A 22,216-nucleotide genomic window follows, 5' to 3' on the forward strand; every position below is an offset into this window, starting at 1 on the left:
TTATTTGCTGTATGGATTTCTCAGCATGAGCTTCCCCAAGGAACATCTATTTCCCTGAGCTCCCGGGGACCCAGCTTGTGAGTTCCGTATTCCACTCCTTTAAAATCAGGAATAGACAAGGCACAGACCCTAGCAGACAGCTCTTTCTACATACAGCATTTCTTCCAAAGCCATTCCCAGTGGGATGACCTTAAAATCTTAGAGGAAGAGTGAGTTCCACAAAACTCTGCCTGGCTTGTCTGCTTTTCCTTCCTAAGATAGCAACGAGAGTGGACACCTACTCCTGAAACTAATGCCATGATCATCCAAGAGCATCAAAGGCAGTGCCTTGGAGAGTCAGTCCGTTTGAGATTGGCAGTTCGGATGTTTTCACTGATTTGCACTTGTGTTCACTTGCCAGCACTTAAACATTCAAAGTTCCCTGCAGACAGCTATGTTTCCACCTTCAACACTGGTTTCACACTCTGTGGTGACCATCCTCGGGGCCCTGTGGAGATGTGTACTAGTTGGCCACTGCCTCTATTCACTCTGCTTTTATCTGTTGTCCCATTTTGGCCTTGTGATGCTAAGTAAGACCTACTTCTGAGGCCACTGTCTCCCCTCCTTTCCAAGTATCAGTAACATAAATGAGTGCTCTTGAATTAGCCAGTTTTTCAATTTCTAATTAAACAATGAAGAGTAATTACATTTGATTTTCTCAGTAGGCTTCTCAGGATGGGCTCTGTAAGTACACAAACCTTATGCAAATAAACTTAGAGAACATTTAATATCAGATTCCTTTATTTTTCCAACACAACTGCAACAGTCTTACTAAATAAAAGTTTATTGTCTACTGTTTACACTTGTTGCTGCTATAGTACAACAAAAGACACAAATTCCTAGCATGAATTACTCCTTGTTCACCCCCACTGAACTACAGACATTGCTTGAGAATTCAATCTTTGCATTAAGGATTAAAAAAAAAAAAAAAAAAAAAAAAAAAAAAAAAAACTGGGGCTAGTGTCTTGAAAGAGTATTCTCCAGTGAGTGGTTGGAATTACAAGGCATAGCCAATACGGTCAGACAGCACAGGTGATGCTGTCCCTGGGAAGAGGGAGGGACGGAACAACAGGGAGCGGAGTCAGAAGCAGTCATGTCTAGCAACAGAATTAACTGAAGTGCTTGGTTTTGTCCATGTGGGCCAAGTGGCTGCTTTGGGAAAAGAGAAATAAAGAGTGGACAGGGATGGAGAGGGAGGGAAGGGAACATGGATACTATGAGTTAAAAAAGTATAAAAAGTAATTATCTAAAATATAGATTAGATACAAATGTTCCAGAACTCATCACATAAGCTCAAAAATACTGGAAAGTGGCAATTTGAACTACATTTATTTTTAAACAAGGGGAGGAGATTCGGTGTTCTGGATGTTGTGTGCGAAGCTAACCCATGTCACCGTCTGACTGTCGTGGTTTCACACAGCAGGCAGAGACCGGTTCCCAGCAGTGCAGGAGCCTAGATGCACGTCTCACACGAGTAATGTAAACTGTGGTTTTAAGGCAGCTGGTACAATGCTGCACACAGGCTTAGCTCGGCGCCCATTCCACAGATGGGACAGTTAGCACTTGAAAACAAACTGTGAGGAACAAAAGGGGAACCCGCATTTTTGACAAAAAACAATGTGTCAAAATATTTTCCCTTTCACACCATAAGAAGTACCTGAACATTTAGAAAAACAAAGCACCCATCCCTCCGACTTCAGCTTGTTCCTTCACAAATATTTCAAAATACTGATAAATAATGGTGACTGCAAGCAGAATTCCAGTGCCAGATCCAATGGCGCCTAGGAAGTCAGCCAACACGGACAGGGCGCCGATGCACAGGCCGCCGAAGGCAGCTGCGGTGGGGATGTACCTGGAAGACAAGGAGCAACGGTGAGGCGTGCCAGTGCCACTGTCCGCCAGGTCCTCTGAGACAGCCAGCAGGCGGACTGCTGCCGGGCTGCACACACCAGAGGACAGCACATTTAAAACAAAGGAAGGCCTCCCGGAATTCTTAGGGCAGACCAGAGCACTTAAATCAGACCAAGACTTGGGTAGTAAAATACCTCACACTTCCAAACGGCCCTTAGTTTCCTCTTGTGCAGTGACAAGTGAGTTTAAAAATGCTGTGTGATACGTCCATGTACTGCTGATGCCCTGCTTCTACTGCAATTCAGCCTCAGCTGCACATTAAAGTCACCTAGAAAACCTGGAGACGGATTTGTTTTTATACCGAAAGGAGGAAGTTGGGGGAGATAGGGTGAAATAAGAATGGCAGACTGACAGCTCTCCAAGCTGGGGCCCGTCACGCTGTCCTGTGCCTGTGTGATCCCAGTGTGTCACAGCTTCCCAGGAGGATGAGTGTCTTCAGCAGTGCGGCACGGCTGAAGAGCCGTGTGCAGAATAACCAGTGTGGCTCCTGTCTCACTTCAGGTACAAAAATACTCCACATGGGCCACAGAGCTATGCGGGACTGCTGGAGCTCCCCAGCGGAATGGATGGGAGCTGGTCTCCGTGACCTTGGTTCTGGCAGAGCTGTCTCAGCTCTTACACCAGTGGCAGCACCAAGGAGCCAAAGAAAGAAAATTGGCTTTATCAAAATTAAAAACTTGTGAGGACACTGTCAAGAAAGTAAAAAGACAAACCCCAAAATGGTAAAAAACACTTGCAAATTGTATCTGATGAAACTACTGTTAGGAAATAACCCAACTCTTAACTTACTAACAAAAGACAACCCAGTTAAATAGGAGCCACAGGTCTGAATAGATTATTTCTCCAAAGATGACAAACAGGCAATGGGCACATGAAAAGATGCTCCAAACCATGAATCATAGGGGAAGCACAACCACAACGAGCCGTTTCACATTCACTAGAGCCTGAAGTCAGAAAGCGAGAACCGGTGACGGCAAGGACAGCACTCAAAAACAGCTCGGCAGCTCCTCAACATGTTAACAGACTGACTGCATGACCCAACATCTCTACCCATAGAGAAATGAAAACACACATCCACACAAGTAATGAAAAACATGGAAACACTGCATGTGTTTAATACACCTTTCAGACTCAACTATCTGCACAGATACCTTCCTACACTACTACCTGCATTACCCTTTTATTGAGCTATTGCTAGTCTGCGATACAGAGGTACTATAAGTTATTTCACAAATAGCTCATTGGGTTTATCTAAAGAAAAAGCTGAGTTTACGGCATATCCCTGTCTGCCTCCCATGAGGCTGAGGCAGGAGGACTGCGGCTGAGGCCAGCCTGGACTGCCCTCCCCAAAACAGACAGATTATCAGCATGTGCACTGCAATGCTGTTCCTGAATGCTCCTGAATGCAGCAATGTGAAGTAATCTGCCGAGGGCAAGACCACTGAGCTCACCTGTTGAGCTCATGAACCATGGAGGTGTCTCTGTGACCCCGCATCACCATCTGCTGCTCTTTCAGCTGTTTGGCTACCTGCCAAGAGAAAAACAACTTTGAACATCACACTCACCTTTCACCGTAAAGGAGCCGTGCTAAGTGTGTCCCGCACACTCCACTCATCTCCTTCGCACTAACCCTGAGGCTTCAGTGCCTCGAGCTGCGCATGTTAGATACAGGGCAAGCCTGCTTTTCAACCTCTTTCATTACGGGTGGTAATAAAACTTCCCCTATGGAGAAACCTAACACTGAGGAAAGACTTTGTTGCAGGGGGCTGAGTTTGGTCAGATTTTTAACCTTCCCAGAACCTATTTCTAGCTTGCTGCAGGTGATGCCACCTTATTTAAGAATGTACTACACTAAACAGAAGCTTACATTACAAAGGTAGGAATATGTTAATTATGTTGGCACCTAAAAATTACAAACCTTTAAAATTATTTTCAAGTAAATCAAATACTTACATCTTTGGCTGAAGAACCAGACACCTCTATCCATGTCTTAGAAAAAAACGCACAAGACCCCAACATGAAGATGATATACACAACGACATGGACCGGATCCTCAAATATCGCACCCATGGACTCAGGAGGAGAAAGGTAGTAACACAGGCCTCCGACAGGGTAGGAGCGCGCGGGCCCTCCGCCGCTGACATCCTGGAGGACAAGGAGCAAAGGGACAACCTGTCAGGGACCACTGCCTCGCACGTGCCGCACTCACCACTGAGCTACTCCCAACACCCCAGAGCTCGGGGTGGTTTTTCATTTTCCTAAGATGAGGTCTTTGCTTGCACTGATTCAAACTCCTAGGCTCAAGTGAGCCTCCTGCCTCAGCCTTTGAAGTAACTGAGATACAGATGCTCCTGCCAAAAAATCATTTTTGAATTCACATTTCTCAAAAATTATGACAGTGCTTTAAATTTAAAGCACCTACAGCCAAGCAGTCCATAAAGGAGCTAATATCTGAATCTACTACCTTCACTCCTTTAAAATTATACAATATTATATGTAAGATTTTGAACATCCTAACAGACGAGTGCTTTTTTAAAAAGGCATAAACTTAAGAGAAGGTAGAAATACGATCACATTTTTAGAATGTTAAGTTTTCTAAACTATGTAAGGGCCTCCAACACATTAAGGTAGTCTTACACAATTTTAGTATTCAAAAGTATTAGGAATACAGTCAAAACACTGATAAAAAAAAAACAGCTCACTGCCTAACCTTTACATGGTTTGTACATTATTATAAGAATTAGTCTTAGTTGTGAAATAAGAAAATGTTCAAATGGAAAGGGGAACTCGGGGGGGGGGTGGGGGCAGGAAGGAAGGGAAAAGAATAGGAGAAATGTAAACAGCTTCTGTGTATAAGAAGGGGAAGAGTCCAAAGGCAGAGGATAGGGAAGTGGGGAAAAAGGAATTGAGGTACAGTTACAAGGACAGATTCCATGTGAATGTGATCATATCTAAAATACACCAATAAAATTAAACTCCTCCCTCGAAAAAAGTCTTCATAAATATTTATAGTAGTGAGATTTTTATAGTAAACAATATTTGCTCACACTAAATAAAGTGATACACCAGAGACAGAAAAACAGTTTTGGGTTACAATTATTAACACTTCCAGCTCCTGAACTTAACCTTTTCAAATGATTTCTTACTGTCTCTAGAATCATTAATCCAAGAATGAAAGCACTGTTTACAAATGTATTCAATTTCCCAGTAATTCTTTCATTAAGAGAATTTTAGTCACGATCACAACACAATCTATAGAGAACCAATTATGCACTGCACTCCTGCTAGGAAATTATAATCACAGTGATGACTACTGCTGGACTGAGTGAGAGGCAGCATCTTTCTTACTCTGCAAAAGAATAAATGGGATTAACCTTTGTAAAATTCTGTAACTCACAGAGAGAAAAGCACTACTTTATCAAATGACAGCATTTTAAACCAATCAAAATTCACATGTCAGGCACAACACGACTGGATGGTTTTAGCAGTCACTATAATCTATAAAGACAACTCGGAATTCACTAGATTCTATTTCTAGCTCTCCAGGCTTGTTAATTACATGCATTACCGCCACCCAGTTAATCACAAGCTCGTTTATTACCATTCCAGACATTAAAAATGGAGCAAAAATAGGGAAAGATGATTTTCTGTTATCCTGTATTTCATTAGCATATAGCTGGATTTTTTTTTCCCCCTTAGGGTTTTTTTTTTTCCAGACAATAGAGGAATAAGATTAAAAATAGGAAATCACTGTTATGAAAGCAACTCATATAACCCTAAAAGGTCATTCAAATGATACAAAAAAGTCCCTAGAAAGTAAAACAGTAAAACATAATTAAGTCATAGTTTTACAACACTTTGTAATTCTTCCAGATACTCTGCTATGAACCTGAAAACAAAATAGCAACTGTCTCAATGTCTTTCTGAGTTAAAAAATATAACCATAAATTATAATAAATCTCAAATACTTAAATAAAATACTCACGGCCCACTGTCCTAGCAAGTTTACTAAAAAGTTGCCACTAAATCGAACAGACAGCATCTGGGAAATAACATACAGGTTTGAAACGAGGGCAGACTGAAGAATAATGGGAATATTCGAGGTGTAGAAGAGCTTGATGGGATAGCTACTGTACTGTCCTCGATACCTGGCCGACTTAATAGGCAAGTCAACACGAAATCCCTAAAAAACAAAACCAACAGTAAGTAGGGCGGACCACAAGGGAAGCACACAGACCACTGAGGAAGACAAGTAACAGCACAGAACACAAAGACAATGCTGACAGAGGTTTCCCTTCGTGTCTCCCAGGATTTTGCACCTTCAGATTACAGGGTAAAGAATGAAATGATTTGCTTGACTAATCTTGAACAGACTTGTGAGATACTAACATTTCAAATGATATTTTCCACTTTAAGAGCAAAATAACCACATGCCCATTAATTAAGTGCAAAGATTATACTTACCTGAAAATATATAACAACCGCAAACACAAAAACGGTGGCAATAAGGTTCATGAGATTGGGTAAATTCTGGCGATAAAAAGCTTCTCTTAAGGCTCGGACTTTGTCTGTCCTGGTAGCCAACAAATGAAACAGAGCTATCACAGCACCCTCAAACTCAGTACCTGAAAAATCAAGACAGCAATGAGCTGTAGATACCTGTTCCAAATAACCTCAAAGGTAAAGCAAATAATCTGAAACCCAAGTCAAAAGAATTCACCAGTGTTTGCTTTACGATACAGCCAAGTGGCAGGTTCTAAAAATACTGGGATCACTGAGGCAACTCTATCTCTTCAGCATAAATCTCAAGTTTTCTCAAGAGACTGCTGAAAACATCCAAAATAGACTCTACCACAGCAAATATTTTATTCATAAAGATTTGCCTCTCCTCTATATTTTATGAAAAGGAGAATATTTGGGGGGAAAATTAAAAAAAAACCAACAGCAAAGCATAATAAAAATGTCACAGAGGATATATGTTACTATCAAGCTTGTTTTTAAGTTCACTGTACCAAGCACATTAACAAACCATCTATTTTCTTATGGCTGGGACCAGAGTTTGGATGTTAATCTGCTGAAACAGGTAACAATTGATAAGTGAAGGGGAAAAGGGAAAGACAGAATGAAATCTTTTCGAAACTTAGATGCTATTACAAAGTCAAATAGAGGAGAAGCAAAAGTATGAATGCTCCCTGAGAATACAGTGAACAACAGTCTCTGCAGTTAGGAAATCCTACCCTACTACCTGTGTATCCTCTGGGAACGTTACAGTTAAGATAAATAACTTCTGCAGCAATGGCTTAAGCAAGGGCAACAAACAAAATTCTTGAGATCTGTTTCCAACCAATGAAATTTTAAATGAGCAGAGGCTGACACTTAGATATCATTCTTTTTTAAAGCAGTAATCTGCTCCACACATCTCTGCTCCCCAAGTTTTGAACAGCCAGCATCTGCTGTCCTGCGCAGTAGCAAACAGGCTGCAGGCAGGGGCTGCTTGCTGCGCTCCAGACTCATCCCAGCACATATCAGCCAAACTCGTGCAGGTGCAGTCACTATGCAATGTACCTCTGCCAGTGTTAATGGTAGTGGGACTAAAGGCCTTCCAGACAATGGTTTCACAGATGTTGGTGGCAATAAAGAGGGAAATCCCAGACCCCAAGCCGTAACCCTTCTGTAGCAGCTCATCTAACAGCAGCACAATCAAACCAGCAACAAACAACTGTGGGGAAAGAAATGCACGTAAGCAGAAGCAAGAATAAACGCGAGAAAAAGGAGAGAGGAACACCATGGGTTATTTCAAAGCATGGGCATTTTCAGTATCAAACCTAGTTACTGTCATTTCACTGTTAAGCCTGTTGGGAGCTTTTGGAGCTGCTCTGGTTCATTCAGAAGCCAGTTCTGAAAATCAGGATTGGAAATACTGTCACATTTTAAAGCAGACATTTCTATGTGCAAAGTATACTTATACCATGTGAATCGCTTCCCTTACAATGGTTAAATAGGGCCTGTTTGAACAAGCACACTAAAACAAAAATGGGTGCAGATGTAGACTGTGACAGTGAGAAAATGAAAGCATGGCAAACACCTCAAAGTAACCCGAAGGCTGAATGGATTCTAGAATAACAAGGTGCAACTGGAGGGTGTCATCAAAGGGGAAGCATGAGGACTACGTTCCTCCTTTACGAAAAGAACTACAAACCGCGAATGGTGGTGCATGCCTTTAACCCAGCACTCAGGAGCTGAGGCAGGAGGGTGGCTGCGAGTTCCAGGCCAGCCTGGGCTGCAGGCCAAGGGCAGCCTGAACTGCACAGTGAAACCCTGTCCCCCCAAAAATTAAATAAAAACACCTATATATGTCACATTTTATATATTATATATATATATATATATATATATATATATATATACATATACACACACACACACATGTAACATACACAGGAAATAAATTATAGCACAAATTATGAACATAGGTATAATCATTGTAAAAATACATTCTAATAGTGACAAAGAATGACTAAATCTGAAAAAAGCTAAAGAGTCCACCAGGCTCTTAAGCTCATTTGTTTTTTTTAACAAATGAAGTATACTATAATTTTGTGATATTGAGCATCCTCTTGCAGAAGACATTTTTGTAAAAGCATGCACTGATTAATAAACTACAGCCTTGCAAATGACTTCCTCAGTTGTGTGATTCCTTCCTAACTTAAAGCAGTCTGACTGAGGGGAAGAAAATGTGCTTCTATGCCCCTGATCTCCTAGCTCCCTACCTCAAAGGCACCTCCTACAGAAGTGAGGAAATCACATCCCTTCCTTCCGCCCCTCACAGCTACTCACTCACTGTACCCTGCACTGTCAGAAGGGAGGTCAAACCAGTGTCCTATCTGCTTACCTTAGGCAATGCTGCTCTTTTCTCCTTCACTGCCATTTCAGTGGTTATTTAAAACCTAACTTGTCTACTTACAGTCTTTAGTAAGAGTTTCAGTGAACTGGAAAAAAGGCACAGTTCGCAGTATGTCTATGAGAGAACATGCTGACCAAGTCTGACATCTTACCAAGATGAGACAGAGACCAGCACTACTATGTTTTACTGTGCATGTAAGAGGTACTGTGTGAGTTCTCCTGGTCACACATACAGCAACCCCTATCTATGCAGGGAGTGCTGGCTATTGGCCACCAAAATGCACCATCACAGACTCTGATAAACGACCTGACCACATCACACAGCACCTGAAACAACTGTCTGTCTCCAGACCCTGTTCAGAATGGTATCATTCAAACTGCAGAGTGGCTCATTTAAATCCTGCAGAAATTTGATTCATGAAAGAAAGGAATGCGAAGAGATCTAAAGAAGAAACGGCTTCTACAGTTAAAAGAGTAGGACAAAAGATGGCCAAAACTGTACATACTAGTGGAAAGGGATGAGAGGCCAGCAGTGATGGCACAGTGAGGACGGAAGAGGCACCACGTGGACGTGGGGAGTGTGCAACACTGTGAACTCTGGGCCGGGTCAGAATCGCACAAGACTTTTCAGTCGTGTGGGGCATGCTCACGCTGCTCAAGTTGGCAAAACACACTTACCTGCGGCATGTGCCATGCACACACCATTTCTCTATTTAAAATTTCAATCAATACCCACTCTTTAGATCTTACCCACGGCTGGAAAAACACTGACCACGGAATAACACAGCAAATAAGGTCAGAAGTGCTTTCCACAATGGCACACAAAACAGTTGTCAAAACCTGTATTTCTAGGGGAAACACGCTGGCCCCATGATAGCGTTTCACTGCAAACACATATTTTCAATTTGAAAGATACAAATGGGCCACTGCCTGTTTAGGACTGACTACAACATTTCTACAGGCATTAACACTAGAATAATTGTGGCATATGTCTGTAATCCAGCACTTGGGAGGCGGAGGTAGAAGGATCATTACAAATCCAAGGCCAGCTTGAGCAATTTAAACGAGGGTCTCAGGAAAAAAAAAAAACAAAACAACTCTGGGAGCATAGCTCAGTAAGTGGTAGAGCTACCACCATGCTGACTCCCAATAATGTAAAAAACAAGAAAACACAAAACACTCAAACCAAACACCATTACTCTGTGTACTGCTAAGAGAATACTGCCCACCTACAGCAAGGCTTTCATTGAGAAAAATTTTTATGTTCTGCTTTTTAAAAAAGGAATTCTACACTTAAGATACTTCAAGATGTAGATATTTATCATCCAGCTGTCTGTGACTTTTGGGTGTGGGGGAGGGGAGGCTGTTTGCCTGCTTGTTTGAATCAGGGTCCCACCATCTATTTCAGGCTGGCCTTGAACTTACGATGTAGCTCAGGCTGGCCTCAGCCCCCAAGCGCTAGGATTAGCACCACCCTGGGCTTCTCTGACTTTCTATACACATGATTTTCATTTAATAACACATCACCATAAGTTTCTGAAAGACACTTCAGTCAGCAATCAAGCTTGAAGACTTGTTACATCAACAGTGCATATAACAACCAACGTGGTGCCAACTTGAGCAAGGACAGCTGAGATGACATCTCACAGCAACAACTTTTATGACTGCCAGGTGGCTGGTGGCACTGTTAAGGTACTACTAAGGACAGAAAAACATTCTGATTGAGAGACATCAAAATGTGGGGGTAAAGGCTATCTTAGAATTGATGAAATAAGGGTGACCCATAATTATTTATATAGCACAACTATGAACTTATAGCACAACCATGAGATCAGAATCTAAAATTTTTACATTAACATAATTTGGACACATCATTCAGTAATCAAAATATTATAAATTCATAAGTAAGAAAATAAATATCAATACCTAAAGAACGAGTAAGGAAAAAGGCTCAATCTGTTTCATTACCTGCATGGGAAAATCAGGGTCTCTTACCTGAAAAATGATCAGGAGACAGATCCCGGCACCCATTTCCGCAGGGTCCCCGTACATCCCCGTCATGACATACACAATGGCTTGCCCAATGGTGATTATCATGCCAAAGACTAACAGAAATTGGAGGAAAAGGAGCACATGCTTACAACCGGCGACAAAGAAAAAGACCGAAGGAAACATCCTTCCCACAAACATTCTCCAATTTGGATAAAGCTCTTTAACTGTACTAGTGCTCACGTTTCTGGGCTCCGTTGAACAGAGCTCTGTCTTTGGGTGTATCCCCAACTTCAATGATTTTGGCACCAGCCAGCAGCTGCATAATCAATCCAGACGTTACAATTGGGGAGATGCCCAGTTCCATTAGCGTTCCTGGAAAGGAAGGGCAAGAAGTAAACAACTTCTATTGTGCACAATACAGATTAATTTAGAAGCGTCTGTCCTAAATGACCTTTACTGCACTTTAAATGTGAAAGAAATTTTCACTCCTTAAACATTAACTGCCAAACAAGCTCTCATTAACACCATCTTGCAAAACTGCACTGAGTAAAAAGTAGGAACACTATAAAACTGTAAATTTCTCTCAATTTGAACTTTCACTGTGAAGAAAATTCCTTTTTAAAAGAAACCACTGAGCTGGGCACAGCAGCACGTGCCTGTAATCCTAGCTACTGAAGAGGCTGAGGCAGGAGGATAGTAAATTAAACTAGGCAGCAAGGACCCAGCTGGGGTGACGTGAGCAGAGTTCGGGGGAAGAGTATGCTCAGCCTGGGTTCCGCCTCCAGCACCAGGAAACACAATTTTCAAAACTTAAAACTATTTACTAACCGGCTGGGCGTTCAGCTAAGTGGTAAAGTCGTTGCCTAACGTGTATAAGGCTCTGAGTTTGACCCTCAATACCAGAAAAAGCAAGGAAAGACAAAAAGAAAAAGAACTCTTCCAAGATTTCTGTGTGAACCATTATTGTAAAACTTTCTCTGAAGATTTTTTGTAAAATAAAATTATGTAGTAAGCCAAAAAACTTCACACCAAATAAAAGATAATTCTTCTATTGCAAAATTTTAGGTTACATGGGAAGTTACCTAAAACAATGTAGAATATTTAATGACATGAACAGTGTTCATAACATAGTAGGCAGCAAAAATATTTTAGAAAACAGTATAAACTGTTTGACTCAACTTACCACCCAAGTAGTAAAGAAGTTTCCTGCTACTTTAATCTGGTCACTAAGGTGTAATAAACACCTTAGTTGTTTTACCTGGTGGTATTACAGATGGTTTCCTCCTGTATTTGTAGGCTTTTTCTCATAGGAAGTCCACATTACATTTACAGTGAAAAATAAAAACAAATCAGCCATAAATACAGGAACAGTCAGCAAGGTCAAGAGTGTGTCTCCCTTTTTGGTTTTTATGAGACAGGTTTGCCACACATTCCAGGCGGGCTTTGAACTCACTGTGACCTTCTGCCTCACAGCTCCAACTGCTGGGACTACAGTATGCTCCACCATGCCCCGCTAAGAGTATGTTTTCACAGGTTCTCTGCCATTCCCTATATCCTGGTTTTTATAAATGCTGAGAAGGGGCCCTTTAACAGGAGAAAATAATCTGTTTTGGGGGTAATTTTGATATTTTCTTAAATACACCAACTTAATTTGTTCTGCAGTTTTGGAAAAGAAGGCCACGTTAGTATTTGTGTAGCAAAGATGACTGCAGTCATGTTTGTCACCTGATGCAGAGTTTGCAAACAAAGACAAAATTCTGCCACACGCTTCTTTGTGAACCGAACTGTTTGTAGACACACATGTTCGTGAGCTAAGGTGCTACTGCACTTCTTCAATAATGAATAAAAATGGTTTTTACTGTTATGACCATCCAATCCAGATTTCTCTTTACGTTAACCCACCCACCCATCCAAATTTATAACTAAAATAGGTCTAGTCCAGAAACAGATCCAATCAAGCTTTAACAAAAATCAGACACAGGAAACAAGGCACTTTGGTCAGCAGTGGAAATGAGGCTCAGGGGACCTTGGCAAGTGACAGGCCACCACAGTCCATCAAATCCAGGGTTGTCCTCATAACTGACACCAAGATGCATGCTCAACATACAGAAACGTAAAGGACAACCAACTAAAGTACTAGAAGGAAATACAGAAATAAGGATGAGCATGAGTGTAATCTGGAAATGAAAAAGGCTCTAATGATACAGAAGCCCACGATGGATAGGGTCGCAGAAAGTTTTCATCAGACTTCAAGTATGTTCCTTCAAGGGCTTCCCAGCCTTCAGGATGATTTTAGACTCGCAGACAACATCCTGTCCTGTCACTCTCCCTTCCCCAACCTTCCAGCCACACTCACCTCCTCCGTGTTCTCTTACGGCAGGCAGGGCCTCCGCCTTTGCACCTCCCTAGCTGGTCCTTGCTCCTCCCGAGCTCTGCCTCAGGGGCTTCTGCACTTTGATAGGTCTCTGCCAGTATCATCCTCCCAGAGCACCTTCCACACCTGATCTGTGAAGTCCAGATCCCCAAGTAGGAACTGGGGCTCCACGCCAAAGGGGACAGTCTTGTCTACAGCTCTACGCTCAGCACTGAGCACAATGCTTGCCCCACAGTAAAAACTCGGTAAAAATTGTGATCAAATATAGTTGAGCCTTGTAATAGAACAGGATATGGCTACTGAATAAAATATCTCATCTGAGATATTAAGTAAACAAACCAAACAGCAACACAGCATATAGTGTTTTTTAAATACATAGATTTTCTTATGTTAAGGGATATGCAAAAGAATTTGCCAACCTATCAACTTCCTGGAAGTTCCTGTTCAGAAGTGAGATTTTTGTTTTCAGCTTCATATAATCTGTGTATCAATTCTGGTGAATCTTAAAAACGAATAAATATGACTTTTATAATGCAGAAAAAAATTATAGAAAACACCTGTCAGTTATGTGAAGCATCTCCAAGAAACAGGCAATCATGATTCCTGAAACGCAGCAGCCCCTGCCCTGCCAACCTTACCTACCAGCTCCCCTTCCCAAGCACCCCTTCCACACTCCGCTGTCTCACGCCTGTGGCTGAGCTCAGGCTCTCCTAGCTCACTGCTCCAAACATGCAGCTCCACTTCAAGTGCAGCAGTCTCTAGTCTGTGAGAAACCCGAAGAGAAGATTTCTGTCTGCCATTAAAACACACACATGATGCTGGCACTACTCATATGCTGCTTTCTTCTACGCAACGGTTTTTCTCCTCCTATCCTTCCCCTCACTGGACACATCAAGAAACACCTTTCAATCCACACACCAATACCAGATTGATGTCAGTAGTATAGAAACAAAAAGAATAGCAGTACGTACCTCTGTTGGATGCCAGAATAACTCTCATCCAATAGAAAGGATCTGCAGAATCTGATGACATGATTCCAAACAGTGGTATCTAAAACATCACACAAATATTATATTAAAATGTGCTACAAAAATTAACTTTACATTTAAGTTGTAATGCAGTCATTTAATCTTTAAAATGCTTTATTTTAAAAATTTCTCATGTTCTATAGCAAGAGCAAATATATTTAAAGGGTAAAGTTCTTTTTTCTTTTTCGTTTTTATCGGTACCAGGGATCGAACTCACGACTGCCTGTTTGCAAGGCAGGCGCTTATGCCGCTGAGCTAAATCCCCAGCCCCAAGGGTAAAGTTCTTTAACAGTGGAAACCATTACTTAGTACATTTCATAAAGAAATGCTGTTACCATGGAGAACTGTTACATAACAATGAGAACACACCTACACTACTACACTAGTCATCTAAATCTACAAGTGGTTACCAGGGCAAACAGCTAGCTGTACCCAAACAAGCAATTCCTTTCCTTCCACATTGAACCTACAAAAGCCAAGGCCCATGCCTCTGAAGCAGAATGCTCTGAGCATCTTCAGAGATTCTGAGGTTCAGTGCTGCCTGATTCATGATTCCTTTAACGCTCAAATAAACCTCTGTTGTCTGTCAACTTTTTCTTTGTACAAACCTCATAAAATACAGTATAGTGTTTTGATGAAACAAACTATTCCACATCCTAGTGGAAACCTGATCGGATGGAGAAATAGAAAATTAGCATTAGGTTTCAAAAAGCACTGGGAGCTGAAAAGAAAATGCTGGGTGCCATCTAGGATGGCAAGGTGCAGTGACATCACAGAACTCCTTCCTGACCCTTACAGTGGTGAGACAGACACACAGACAATGAAGGAGCCCACCTTTCCTTCATTCGGCTGTGAACTCAGCGCCTGTGAACTCTGCTGATTATCCATGTTTAAGCTTAGGAGGCCATGAGGCCCCAGGTGACAGATCATTAGCGTAACACCAGTGAGACAAAATGAGAGGCACCTGGGGTTACAGGTGTCTGACTTGCTGGGGGCACTTAGAGAGCTCCTGTCCCTAGATTCCTGTTGCTGTTCCTGGTCCTCTGCCTAGGCTCCTAGAGTTCTTCCTAGGTTCCTCTTCCTCCTGTCTGTTCCAGCTACCATCCTACGATCTTCAATAAACACAGCTTCTCACTACATACTACACGGTGTACACTTGGCAAGTCTTTCCTCGCAGTACACAAGAACCTGGACTATTTCAGCCTACTCCGCTGTGCAGAGGCATCTCAGTTCAATAACTTTATTCTTTCCACAATTCTAGTCATGAACTGAGTTGGACCAGAAATGAATCAAATTCAACGGTTAGGTTTAACGTTGACCTTAGGGGAAAGTTTGATTTCTCATCCAGTTCAGTTTGTGACCAGAACCATGGAGAGAATTGAGTTCGTGAACCAAGGCACCAACGTATCAGCAAATTATCATGACAAGGCAAATTACAACTTCAATATCATTTACTAAACAAGCTCACAAAATATTCATTAGAGATATTATTAAAATAACCCACCAATACAAAGAGTAGAGAAGGATGCTGAGCAAGGGGAACTCCAACACATGGCTGGCAGAGATAGATTTAAGTGGAACCACCACTTGGAAAAGAGCTGGCAGTGTTTATACAGCTAAACATATGCTTAGCACACAACTGTCCACAGATAAACTTGGACACATGTTCACAGCTACTCTAGGTAAGTTGTTTTTGTTTGAGGTTGTTTTGGTACCCAAGATCAAACTCATGCCCTTGTGCTTGTAAGGCAGGTGCTTGTGATGCTGAGCTAAACCTCACAGCTATTTTGTTATGGCCAAGCATTCAACCACAGAATGAACTGCGACACATTCATACAGCAGGAAGCTACTCAAAAATAAAAATAAATTACTGATGCACTAACAATATGGATGAATGTCCAAAATACTGTGATAAAGTCAGACACTGAAAAGTAATACTGATTCCATTTATATGAAATTCTAGAAAAGATCGATCAATTATAGTGACAAGAACTAGGTCAGTGGTTGCCTGGGACTGGAGATCTAGCCCATCACAGCCAAAAAGTGAAAAGAAAAACGAATTCTAATTCACTTTTTATAAAAATTCTGTTACGTTCAAAATTGATTCTTTTAAAATTTTTGAATTACAAACATTTTTAATCTTTTCTAGACGCAAGTCTTTTGTGAGGGTCAGGTTTCCTAAGTAATTTCTCCTGGTCTGTGGCTTGCTTTGCATTTTCTAAACAACGTCTTTTCAACACTTTAATTTCAATGTAGTACTCTTTTCTTTTTTCCTAACTTTTTGGATAATAAAAATGTTCTTCATTTACTTTGGTATCAGTAAGTAGTCTGTGGGTATAAATGTTCATCAAAACTCTCTGAAATATATACATTTTAAATGGGTCACTTTCATATACATAATCACATCTCCTTAAAGCTGACTTTTTTTTTTAAGGAGGGGAGGATAATTTCCAAGATATTAACAGTGAACAGTAAAGGTTTTTTGCTTTATACTTTTGTATAATTTTTCAGACTTCTCTCTTCATGATCATCCAAAACCAATTTAAACCAAGGACCTCATCATTTCTCCTTCAGAAAGGAAACATCTGGCTTTTCTCCAGACTACACACCTAATCTGTTCTGCTAACACAATTTTTAAAACTTTCCTTAGACTTATGTATGGAAAAATGTGCCTTAAATTATCTTTAACCCTTACAACACCCTGACATATGCAGGTCACATTTTACCCTCATTTATTATACTCATCCTCTGAAAAACTGTATTTTAAAGTACTCCAACGAGTCTGTACAGCTTTGTACTTCTATGTATGAATTTTTAAAATATCATTGGACTTCACAACTTTTCCTTAACAGTGATAGGAACTGGCTCAGGGCCTTTAGCACAGGGTCTCCTGCTGGGTTGCACTCCCAGCCTGGACATTACTAATTTTTAAACAAAGTACATCAGTGAGGTTTTAAAACTTTATTTGCAGGAATAAATCAATGTATGCTTTCACAACATTATAAAAGGCAAGCTGGAAAAACATTTGCAATCTGTAAATTACTTTCATATAATAAAAACTATCCTAAACCATGCATGATGGTGCACGCCTGCAATCCTAGTACCCTGGGAAGCAGAAGCAGGAAAATCACAAGTTCAGGCCCAGCCTAAGTAACAAAAGGATTTGCCATGACCCTGTCTCAAAATAAAAACTATAAAAAGAGCTGGAGGTATGCCTCAGTGTGAAGGTCCTAGGTTCAATCTTTTTTTTTTTTTTTTTTCTTTCAATCTTTTTGAGACAGGGTCTTGCTACGCAGTTCAGGCTGGACTTGAGCTCACTTGGTAGCCCAGGCTGGTCTCAAACTTACAATGATCCTCCTGCCTCAGCCTCCCAAGTGCTACGATTACAGGTGTGTACCACCGTGCCATGTTAAATCTTCAGTATGAAAAGAACAAAAACAAAATTATACTAAGACAATAGGAACAAAAATGAAGGTTCTCAAGAAAAAATGAGCAGACCATCAACTGAAAACAAAAAAGGGAAAAACATTTTCAAACTTACTATTTAACCAAATGAAATATACAAAGATGACAGCCACTTTTACTATCAAAATAATTCAGAGCAGAGCTGGAAGAATAACTCAGTGGTAGAGTTAGAGCCGTAGAGCCTTTGCCTGGCACGTGTAAGGCCCTGGTTCAGTTTTCAGTGACACACACACACACACACAACAATAACTGAGGTTAAAAAGAATAACAGCACTTAATATATTTCAGTGTGTTTATTAACCAAAATATGCTTCTCAAAATGTAACTCATCAAGATCTTAGAACAGCACACACATTATGGTTACGTACCTGACAACATACTAAGAAAATGAAGAGAGTTATAGCAGTCCATAATACCTTCTCTCTAAACTGAATCTGCACAATAAAACACAAAGAACAATCAACCCAAACTAAGAAATACACGTGGAAAGCAAATGCCCTCCTTAAAAGCCTAACCAGTGTTCCCCATCCTGATGAGCTCTTATTATCTACTATTTAAATGTAATCTGCAACAGCTGAAATAAACAGCTGAACTTCTCAAACAGGTCTCTAGCTTTCAAAAAGAAAGGCAGTTTAAATACTGGTAGCTCTCATGTGCACTGTACTGTGGAAAAGAAAGCTGGAAAGAAGCAAAGCAAAAATGCACGTGTGTTTCGGCAAACACTGCCGTCACAGGTAGGACTCCTGAAGGTATTACGTGACCTTATAATATTATATGGCAGTCTTGGATATTTCCTAAACAGTAAAAAGTTAGTTTCTCAGGATGCTTTTAATATAACTGAAATTAACTACCTTGACCATTTCAAATCATAAAAAGAAACTCTAAATAAAATACTAAATTTAACATGTTTTACCTGTTTCTTTCTCTATCCCCAGTTCTACTAACTCAGTGACAGGATCTTGTGGTCACTTTCTTCCCAGTGGCTGCATCTACGCACACTAGGCACACACACAATCAGAATCATGTCATCAGCTGAGCTCCTCGAAGCCCACCCAGCAGACTGAGCTATATGTGGGGCACACACTACTAAGTTATCAAGGATTGCTGTCGACAAAAGAATACCGTATGCATCTTCACCCACACACAGGCCAAAGAAACACTTGATTTGAAAACACTAAAACTTTTTTTAAAAGTCATTTTTGAAAGCATAAGAAATTTATGTAGACTTAAGCAGGATTATGCTAAATTTACCTTGTGCCCAGCAGGATAAACAGGTAATATTTTTCCAATTACAAATAAGAGAAGGGAAAAGAAAATCTGTCTTGTTAGTTTAGCAGTCATTCAGCTACCCTTCTAAACTACTAAAATATTATACTTACTTTCCTTTCAGGTTTCTGAATTTCTGGTAGAACTGCACAGAAAGGTTTGATAACTTCTAAAAATTTGACTGTAAAAAAAGAAAGTGTCCATTATAAAGACTTTAAAAACCAATCTTTTTACAGAATCAAATACAAACATTCTTTAATTTCAAACAGGAATTTACCCCATCTCTTCAAATTAAAGAATCATAATGCTCTTCAAGTGAGAATATAAAGGAAGAGATACAATTTAAGAGAAAAAGGAACCCAAATGGTGTAAGAGTCAGTAGAAGCAAAGTAATCATGACTTTGATTCTTCATGTTTGTATTCAGTCCTTTTAGATATACAGAGAAAAAATTATTCAAAATATCAGTCAAAAAACAAGAGCATGCAGTCTACTATGATAATCACAGGGCGAAGCATTATAGAAGAAAACAGAGATTAAAAAGGAGGGACAGCCGGGAATGGTGGTGCATGCCTGTAATCCCAGCACTCAGGAGGCTGAGGCAGGAGGATCGCTGTGGGTTTGAGGCCAGCCTGGCCTACAGAGTCAGCTCAAGGCCAGCCTGAACTGCAAATCGAGATCCTGTCTCAAAAAGACAATAAATAAATAATAAACACTAAATAAATACAAGGAGAAACAAAGGAAGATGTCATCTCCACAGAGGACAGTAGACTAGGAAATGGACTTAACCTGCAGAATTGACTTAAAAACCTGAAAGATGCCCAATTTTATCAAGAGAAAGGGACCAGAAAATCATTTCTAAAAATTTAAAACTATACAATCACTATTGCATTTCATTAAGCCACATTTCCCTGCTTGGTCATCCTCACCACTGAAGATCTCAGAGTACTTGCTTACCAGAATGAGCCCAGAGAATCACAACTAAACTTCATTAGAAAAAGCTGCTTTCCCAGACTACTCTTTTCAGTAGACAAAATATAGACCAAGGCTCTTTGTGGAGAAACATCATCTTGTAACTAGGTCAAGGCCTGCAAGAGACTTGGAAGATCTAGACAACAATCTCTCATACTTCAGTCTTCTACCCAGAGAGCCTGCTGTGCAGAAACCCAAGCCACAGAGAGCTGTGAATTCCATCTTTGCTACAGGCACTGCATTCGGTACACTACACACCCTGAAATGGTTTTAAAACTGTCACAAACTGCACCTCCAGGGTTAGGCAAAAGTTGGCTACATTATGTTTGCTTTTTAACTCTCCCAAAATGACAGGAATTGCTGGCATCTGACAGATGAATTCAAGAACCGTTATCGTCGATGTTTGTTAACCATGTACTATTTCAGGTATCTGGAAAGCCTGAATCGTGAAGGCATTTAACTCTAATGCAAATCGAATACCAACATTACCATTAAACTTCCTCAAAACTCTTCATCCCCTTTCCTACATTTGCACCTCAACCCAGGCCACTTTCCTAGACTGCTTGGCATTTTATGGTCACCTGTATTGGTACATTCCTCTGCAAGCACTGCTGCCCTCTTTATCTTTGTGTTGGAGAATTTTACTCACTGTACGTAAATTCAAGGCCTGGGTCTCCTCTACTCCTTTCTAGTTCTCCTCAGTATACACTTGTTGGCCATTAGGTGCACTGTTTGGGGATTCATTCATCCAACAAACACTGAACACCTGGGGTTGTGAATCTAGGGCATAGGGTTGAGTGTCTGGGGAAAGGCCTTGTCCCTAAAGCTCACACGACCTTCCAGTTTTCATTAAACGCCACGGAATGACGGGAACAAACATTTTAAGGCAAATGGTGAGCTATCAACCCCCCCCATCCTAAAACATGCTATGCATCACTTTTTTTTTAATTAAACGATTTAAGGAACCTTCTTCGTCAAAACTCTCAGGCTGAGGAAGGGCGATTCAGGAGTGAAAACAGGAGCTTCCTCAGCTCCAAAAGAATGACAAGTGGTCCTGGTCCAGCCCTGTGCTCTAACTCCCCGCTCCCAGCACCAACGGGCTCCCCGCGGCAGGATCTCACACCTCGCCACCTATCGCACAAGCCCCGGGCTCAGGGTCCGGTTGCGGTCGCCGGCCGGGGCGAGGCCTCGCTCGACCTGCGGAGCCCGGAGGAGGCCCCAGGCCCGCGCACTCCGCAGCTGCCCGCCGCGGCCCGTGCATCGCGGGCCCGCGGGCTGGACGACCGCTAGTGGACACCGGTCCCGCCGCCTGCAGCCCAGGTAGAGCCCGCGCCCCGCCGGGGACCCGCTGCAGCCGCCGCTACTCACTGCCCATGGCGGCGGCCCGGGAGGCTCAGCGGGGTCACCGCGGCCTCGGCTCTACCGTCGCTCGGCTCCCGCGGCTCGGGCCTCAGCGGCGGCTCCGATCACGCTCTGGCTGGCCCCACGCAAGCACCGCCCATGTCACGTGATCAGACCCCCCCTTCCCGGCCCCGCCCCTGGACTGAGCGCCGGCGGTTGGCCGACAGCCGCCGCGTTGCCATGGTCACCGCCAGGCGCTGCGGAGGGGTGGGCCTCGCGGGAAGGGGCGTGGCCGTCCCGCGCCAGTGGGCTTGTCCGGACCTGGCCTGGGCGGGGCTTGGAAAGGCCTTAGCTGCTGCACTTTGGGCAGAGTGAAGGTAGGATGGCAAATTCAAGCCTAATCTGGATATCTAGCAATTTATCAAGAACTGACCTCAAATTTTTAAAAAGGGGGAGAGGGGTTGATGATGTAGCTCAAAGCGAAGGCCTTGCATTCAGTTTCAGTCCCCAGTATTAGAAAAATCTCCCCAGGTACCAAAGGCCTGGGGTTCAGGAGCCTACATCTTTTTATCTGTTCTATTTTAATGTAGCCTCCTGGAACGTTATAAAAATGTGACACATTGTATATACTTAATAGCTTGTGAAACTCCTCCCGATAACTAATAAAATACTGTAATAGTTACAGCCAGATCCAAGGATGTGTTCTAATGTTCAGGTCTACATCAAAGAAGGAAATTATATATTTTCTGACTCACAGCTCTAATACCTCCATATGGCTCCTCTATGTGACCTGGGCTTCCTTACAACATGGTTGCCGAGTGCCCAGGGAGGTCCTGGAAGTGACCCAGCATCTCATTTTTTGCACTGTTTGTAGTAGGAAACTGTAGGAAAGTCTGCTCAAGTTCCAGGGGAAAAGACATCACCCCT

The 22,216-nt window shown here is 41.8% G+C and overlaps 1 protein-coding gene across 4 annotated transcripts; it reads right to left on the reverse strand.

Moving 5' to 3' along the window:
* Nucleotides 1-762: 762 nt before the first annotated feature.
* On the reverse strand, nt 763-21,475 carry Sec61a2 (SEC61 translocon subunit alpha 2). Of its 4 annotated transcripts, XM_063253729.1 has the most exons (12): nt 21,317-21,474; nt 19,092-19,159; nt 18,081-18,146; nt 14,191-14,269; nt 11,086-11,217; nt 10,849-10,958; nt 7,516-7,669; nt 6,415-6,575; nt 5,936-6,133; nt 3,904-4,095; nt 3,402-3,478; nt 763-1,891 (listed from the first exon to the last, which is right to left on the reverse strand). In XM_063253729.1, the coding sequence occupies exons 1-12, from the start codon at nt 21,321-21,323 to the stop codon at nt 1,705-1,707; spliced, it is 1,431 nt and encodes a 476-aa protein (XP_063109799.1). In that variant the 5' UTR covers nt 21,324-21,474; the 3' UTR covers nt 763-1,704. The 4 variants fall into 4 exon arrangements, 3 of the variants coding, with proteins under 3 accessions (XP_063109799.1, XP_063109801.1, XP_063109800.1); XM_063253730.1 differs by lacking the exons at nt 763-1,891; nt 3,402-3,478 and having other exon boundaries at nt 3,907-4,095; nt 6,009-6,133; nt 21,317-21,475; XM_063253731.1 differs by lacking the exons at nt 5,936-6,133; nt 6,415-6,575; nt 7,516-7,669 and having other exon boundaries at nt 21,317-21,475.
* Nucleotides 21,476-22,216: the final 741 nt, after the last annotated feature.

This window comes from Cavia porcellus, unplaced genomic scaffold (genome assembly GCF_034190915.1).
Source record: "Cavia porcellus strain 051 isolate PalLab524CR breed Dunkin Hartley unplaced genomic scaffold, mCavPor4.1 scaffold_7, whole genome shotgun sequence".
NCBI classification, from domain to species: domain Eukaryota; kingdom Metazoa; phylum Chordata; class Mammalia; order Rodentia; family Caviidae; genus Cavia; species Cavia porcellus.